The 7,174-nt window shown below is 39.8% G+C and overlaps 1 protein-coding gene across 3 annotated transcripts in view; it reads left to right on the forward strand.

Moving 5' to 3' along the window:
- GLDC (glycine decarboxylase) overlaps positions 1 to 6,755 on the forward strand; it is a 96,381-nt gene extending 89,626 nt beyond the window's left edge. For 2 of the 3 annotated variants that reach the window (XM_027047043.2, XM_053205126.1), the window contains 3 exons: positions 3,159 to 3,331; positions 4,828 to 4,908; positions 6,059 to 6,755. In XM_027047043.2, the coding sequence (XP_026902844.1) occupies positions 3,159 to 3,331; positions 4,828 to 4,908; positions 6,059 to 6,202 (398 nt within the window). In that variant the 3' untranslated portion in view covers positions 6,203 to 6,755. Of the gene's footprint in view, positions 1 to 3,158; positions 3,332 to 4,827; positions 4,956 to 6,058 lie in introns of all 3 variants that reach the window. The other variant, XM_027047045.2, reaches the window with a different exon arrangement.
- Positions 6,756 to 7,174: the final 419 nt, after the last annotated feature.

The following is a 7,174-nucleotide window of genomic DNA, read 5'->3' on the forward strand; positions in this document are numbered from 1 at the left end:
GAGAGAGAGAGAGAGAGTGTGCATGAGCATTAGCTGGAGAGGGGCAGAGAGAGAGAGGGAGAGAATCTCAAGCAAGTTCTGTGCTGTCAGTGCAGAGCCTGAAGTGGGGATTGATTCCATGAACCTGTGGGATCATGACCTGAGCTGAAACCAAGAGTCTGGACACTTAAACAACTGAGCCACCCAGGCATCCCTCTTGTAGTTTTGATTTGCATTTCTCTGATGAGTTATGTTAAGCATCCTTTCATGTGTCTGTTGGCCATTTGCGTGTCTTCTTTGGAGAAATGTCTCTTCATGTCTTCGGCTCATTTTTAATTGGATTTGGGGATTTTTGGTGTTGAGTTGTATTGCCTATGTTTCTATTAAATTCTTATTCCTATCCCATTTCTGGTAAAGAAAGGAGTCCATGAAGAGGTGAGTTGGTGTAATGATGAAGGTTCAGGTAAACTGCTGAAGTGTTAGAGAGGAATGGCATTTGAGCTTTATAGCTGTTTCAGCTTCTACAGCTTCTATAGCTGCTTCCATAGATGAAGGAATAGGCACATGCTAGTTCCATAAAGACTGTATTTTCTTGGAAGACTTGAAAGACAGGCCTTTAATGAATTAGTGGATGTTCATTAAGCACAGACCTTATCGAAATACCTATTTTTAGTGACATTATTAATAATATCAACGACCCCTCAATTTTTAGAAAGGCAGAGATGGTGAGAAGTTTGCCTTTCAATGGATGTGGAGTCCTATCTGAATTTTAATAACTGGAATAACTTCTTTTAGTAAGGAAAGTGAAAGCTTCAGTAATTTAATAGTTTTACTACTGCATCATATTGGGAATCCCACATGTGTGATTCATTCCTCTCTTGAATGCATGATCTTATTATGTAGAGTTATACTGATTATAAATGGGAAAGCCAGAGAAAGTTTTCATTAATGAAATTAGCAATCACCTCTCCAAAATCTCTTGGTTGCTCCTGTAACCTGACTAGGCCTCCTGGCTGATGGCAGATTCAGGCAGGATATACCTTCACTTCTGGGATGTGTTGTCTGTATCACATATCTGACTGCAGTAGCAGCATTTGCAGGGAGGGAGAGCACTGGCTAGGAGGTTATTTTGATGTTTGATAGAGTGAATGCCACACTTGCCCTAAGCCTAGAATTGTACAGGTGGCTAGCACTTAGTACCTCAAAACATATGTGTCTAATAAGTGAGAGAATGAATGGATGAATGAATGAATGGCTAAGCAAAAAAAACAGCAATCGAGAATAACAGATTCTGGGTCTTAATCACATGTACTTAATTAAAATCTCCAGGGGAGGGGCCTAGTAATCAGTATCTTTAAACAGCCAAATGTGGGGCATAATGCCTTTGGGCAGAGGCATCCAGACTTAGCGAGTAATGAGTCACCTGGGGTTGTTTTAAGACTCATGTTTTTGAGACTTACCTTGGGCTTCCTGAATCAGGGTCAGGACCAAAGAATCTGTGTTCCCAAGATAACTCTGATGGTTCTGGTTATGGGAACCACTACAACAGTGTAGGTTGGGCTGAATTTGCTCACCCATGAAATTGAGGTTGGACTTCATAGGTAGAGATTAGCTTTTAAAATCCCTTTCTGATTTGAGTGACACTATTCTATGTATTTGTCAAAACTTAGTAAGTGATAAACTTAAGATTTGTGCATTTTACTGTATGTAAATTTTATCACAAATACACGTAAACAGATATTGAATTCTAGTTAATGATATGCATCCTGAAGTATTTAAGGGAGAAGTATACTGATGACTGAAGCATTCTTAGAATTGAATCAAAAATAAGATGGATGAATGAATGAACAGATGTGATTAAGCAAAGAGAGCATCATTGTTGAATGTAGGTGAAAGATAGGGGTGTTCACTTTACAGTCCTTTCAACTTACCATTTGAAAATGTTTGTAACATGTTGAGGAGATAATCCCTTAAAGCATGCAGGCATGACCCTAAAGCACTCCATGTAATTATGCAAATCAGAATTGGGGAACCATTTAAATGTCTTCATCTTTTACAGTTTCACAGAAAAAGAGCCAGAAATGGGAAAAGGTTTTTGGCTTTTGTCCAGAAAATCTCTCTTGAGTATGTCTTGGTGATTCATCTTACATATGAAAGCTTTTGTAAACAAAAACACCTTCAGCCTATGTTCTGAATAAAGGCAAAGGGTCTCCATGTACTGCCAAACCTCAGTTTCCTCATCTGTAAAATGGGGTTAGTAGGCTTCTTTATGGTTGCTATCATTTTATTTAACTTTTGATAGGCTATAATATTTTAATTTCTCTTATTGTAATAAATAAGCATTATAGTATGATTCTAATAAAAAATCAAAGAATCTCAGCTTCATATTAGCAATAGGCCCTGTTAATATTTTAGTACTTATTTTTCAAGGTGTCTTCCCTCAAAATATAAACACTTTCGGTGCCTGGGTGGCTGAGTTGGTTAAGTGTCTGACTTCAGCTCAGGTTATGATTTCATGGTTTGTGAGTTTGAGCCCCGAATCGAGCTCACTAGTGTCAGGAGTATCAGTGCGGAACCTGCTTTGGATCCTCTGTCCCCTCCCCCTACCCTGCTCATGCTTTATATCTCAAAAATAAACATTAAATAAAAAAGTAAAATATTAAAAAATATATAAACACTATCATTTTCATAAAAATGGGATGTCATTATGTAACTTGCCCTTTTATATTTTTTATTGCTTACCCAATTTAACAAATAAAAATTTACATACATTTGTATGGTTGCATATTTATTATGGATACTCTCTAAAACTTGCTTAACTGATTGTTTCTTCTTGGGTGTTAGTTTATTTCCTAAGTTCTTCTTGCTGAGATGAATATATATATGAAATTTCTTCCAAATCAGGGAGGTCAGGGGTGCCTGGGTTGCTCAGTTGGTTAAACGTCTGACTTTGGCTCAGGTCATGATCTCATGGTCTGTGAGTTCAAGCCCTGCATTGGGCTCTGTGCTGACAGCTTGGAGCCTCGAACCTGCTTCAGATTCTGTATCTCCCTCTTCTGCTGCCCCTTCCCCGCTCGCACCCTGTGTCTCTCTCTCAATAATAATAAATAGACATTCTAAAAAATTACAAATCAGGGAGGTCAAAGTTAGTGACACAAATTCCCCTATCTCCTTCGCAGGATTTCATGCCCCTACCATGTCCTGGCCGGTGGCAGGAACTCTCATGGTTGAGCCCACTGAGTCAGAAGACAAGAAAGAGCTGGATAGATTTTGTGATGCCATGATCAGCATTCGGCAGGAGATTGCTGACATTGAGGAGGGCCGCATTGACCCCAGGGTCAATCCACTGAAGGTGCGTAGGCATTGGTACTTGATCCAAAATGTTCCATAGAGTATAAAAGTGCGTATGTACAGTGTACCAGCAACCCCTGAACTCCCATCAGAAGATATTTATTCTTGCCTAGAATAAGACCGTTCTTCTGAAAGGATGATAAATTCATTACTTGCAGGTTTGAATCTTGAACAACACAGTAACAGTTAAGTATAATGTGGATGTTTTGAGATATGTTTTGTTTGTGTAATTGTTTTGTCACTGTGCGAGGTATACCTCCCACATGCATCCAACTGGTTACCAAGGGAGGGAGCAGGGGCTGAAGAGCTCTTATCTAGTTGGGGTAGTTTTATTCTTGTGTCTCTATTTAATGCACTCTAGTGAGATTATTTACCTCACAAACTCTGGATAAAGACAAGTTCTACTAGAGCAATTATTGCTTAGAACAACTGATTGGTACTTGGCCTGAATGTTTTTTAATGCTTATGGCCTATTTTGGAGAAAATCTGCAACATGTTTATTGTATATTTGCTTCTGAGCTGTAAGTCGTTTGTTAGCTCCAGACATTAATCTGGGTTGGGGGCCAGAGGGAGATCATGAATTGGGAATATTGTGAAGGCTGTGGCTGTGCTACTATGGCCTTGAGCCAGAGAACAAGTCTGAGATGCCTGGGGAAGCTCAGGCAAGTTCCAAAAGTGCGCACCTGAAGGTGCACCACAAGGGCCAATGACTGGCAGGAGAAGGCATCTTGCTCATTGTTATTTCTCTTTTCTGTGGATACTGAAAAGAGATTATAAGGATTTAGGCTAATTTTAAAAATGGCAATAGACATTTAAAGGACATAATACAGAGCTATAAAAGCAAGTGGAGAATAATACTCGTAAAATGATAAAAGATTTTAAAATGTGCCTGACTATGCTATATGCTGTTTATACATATATGCCGTAATAGTATAAAATCACAATGAGCATGGTGAATACAAAATTCAGGACAGTGGTTATCACTGGGAATAGGGTAAGAGATGAGCTGGAGGAGTTATAAAGGCAGTTTCAATTGTCTCTTCAATGTTTATTTATTTAAAAAAAAAATGTTTGAGAGGGCGTGCATACACATGCAAGTGGGGGAGAGGCAGAGAGAATTCCAAGCAGGTTCCGTGCCGTCAGCACAGAGCTCAATCTCATGAACTGTGAGATCTGAGCCGAAATCAAGAGTTGGACACTTTTGTGTCCCCTGTGTGAATGTGCCACACAGGTGCCCCCAATGTTTATTTTAAAGGGTTAAGCAAATATGATAAAATGTTGACTTATATTGGGTGGTAGATGTGCTTAATATATTACCATGACTTTCTGACATTTGAAATATTTCAGAATAAATTTCCCATCAATTTTTTCCCCCTCAAATTGAAATAAAACCAACCAGCAGCCCCATACCTGGGCTTCTGTCAGCTCACTGGTTGAAGCAAAGCACAGCAGAAGGCAGTGTTCTGCTCTGATCCCTTTCCCATCTGTGTGTCTCAGATGTCTCCACATTCCCTGACCTGCGTCACATCCTCCCACTGGGATCGGCCATATTCCAGAGAGGTGGCGGCATTCCCACTTGTAAGTTGTCTTCTGAAGCCGAGTGTGCCAGCTGGTATACCGTCCACGTGCGTATGAGGGGCCATCACCTATCTGATGGGACTCCTATCCTTGCAGTGTCATTACAGTTACCATATGTGGGACACTTTCTTAAATGGGTCATGACAAGTGATGCAGAGCACAGGAATTGGCTTTCGGAGCTCTGAGGTTAGTGTCAGCCACAGGCCTGAGGATCCACAGGGAATACAGTGGAGAGAAAGACCAAATAGGAGTCGCTGTCAAATGGGTTAAGGTATTTTCTACTATCATCCAAAGGGAGATATCCCCAAATGCAATTTTTCTTCCTTTCTGATTCTTACACGAAAAGGTGCTCTGCAGTCTCTCTGGCAGTGTGGGGACAAGGGTCAAAAGTTGGATTTGGGGGGACAGTAATGAAGGGGTGACTTAGCTTTTTTGTTGGACTGGTGTATAGTTGACACACAATATAGTATTAGTTTCAGGTGTACCACATAGTGATCTAAAAAGTCTATACATTATGCTATGCTCACCACAAGCATAGCCACCATCTGTCACTGGAAAAATGCTATTATGATAGTATTGACTATATTCCCTATGCTGTACCTTTTATACCCTTGAATTACTCATTCCATATCTGGAAGCCTGTTCCCCCCCACTCCTCTTCACCCATTTTGCCCATTCTGCCTGTCCCCCTCTGGCAACCATCGGTTTTCTGTATTTATGGGTCTGTTTCTGCTTTTGTTTTGTTTTCTGATACCACACGTAAGTGAAATCATATGGCATTTGTCTTCCTACTTAGCACAATACCCTCTAGGTCCATCTATGTTGTTGTAAATGGCAAGATCTCACTCTTTTTCATAGCTGGGCAATATTCCTATGTGAGTATCTATGTGCACACATGTGTATATACACACACACACGCACATACATACATATCTTCTTTCATCTACTGATGGACACTTGGATTGCTTCCATATTTTGGCTACTGTAACTAATGATGCAGTAAAAATAGGAGTGTGGGTTTTACCTTCTTATGCTTTTAAACATGTGTGGTTTAGTGGCATCTTAGCCTGTAGGGACATCATTGCAATCTCTTTCTGCAAGAGAAATGTTTCAGAATACCCAGGACATTTCCATCTTTTGTCCCTTGCAGCCCTTTGTGAAACCAGAGAGCAAGTTCTGGCCAACCATTGCCCGGATTGATGACATCTATGGAGATCAGCACTTGGTTTGTACCTGTCCACCCATGGAAGTTTATGAGTCCCCATTTTCTGAGGAGAAAAGGGCCTCTTCTTAGTCCTATTTCCCTAAGTTCATGTGACTGACTTGATGTCTTTCTCTGAAGCATTTGATGAACAAGAACTCTAGAATTTTCCACACTGGACTCACCATGGGGTTATACACTGTATATTTTTGTAATCTCTGTCAAGGTAAATGTAAATACAATTAGCATAGTAGTGTATGGAAGCTCAGTGTTGAAAGACTGGTTTGTTTCAGTGCCTGCTTTCACATGTAGCAGTTGATAGTTCAAGTTGCTTTGATTGGGAGCCATTTAGTTTTTTACATAGAAAATTTTGGGTGTGCTAGGAGCTTTAAGTTTAATGTTGGAAACATTGTAGAGGCTATACTGTAGACTACTTGATAGAATCTTGTTCCAAATAAGTCTCTGTGGACTGTGCCATCTGTGAGGAATCCCAGGGCAAATGTTTACATTTTGCATACACTGAGAAATTTTCTCTAATTTGCCTAATCTGTAATAGCATTTCTGAGTATTTTCCTTTTTCCATGTGTATGGTTTTCTTCTATCTTCCATTATTAGTATTCTAATAAAAGCATTTCAATTTGAAGAATGTCTTCTTGGTCCATTTTTCAATGTTATTCCCATTTATACTAAGTTCAGAGGGATTTGAATGGCAAGAAGATCCAACCCAATAGCCATTTTTTTTTTTACATTAGCAGTTTTGTCTAGCAACTTTTCTCATTTAACAATAAGTCCAGACAGAGTAAGTCCAGGTGTAGTGTCCCTTCAGTCTTTTGTTCAGCCTTCCTTTGTAGGTAGTCTTCATCCTCATGCTCTTAAGATGGCTGCTGCATATTGACATCACATACCCATTTTGATAGGAAAAGGGGAGAAAAACCAAAAACAAGAGGCAGATTTCACCCAGTAATTTTTGCTTGCTTTTAACTGGCCAGAAATGGTTCATATTGCTACTTCTACCTGCAAAGGAGTATGGGGAGGTCTTTTCCCTGGGTATGTTAGTGCCCCAAA

This window comes from Acinonyx jubatus, chromosome D4 (assembly GCF_027475565.1).
Source record: "Acinonyx jubatus isolate Ajub_Pintada_27869175 chromosome D4, VMU_Ajub_asm_v1.0, whole genome shotgun sequence".
NCBI classification, from domain to species: domain Eukaryota; kingdom Metazoa; phylum Chordata; class Mammalia; order Carnivora; family Felidae; genus Acinonyx; species Acinonyx jubatus.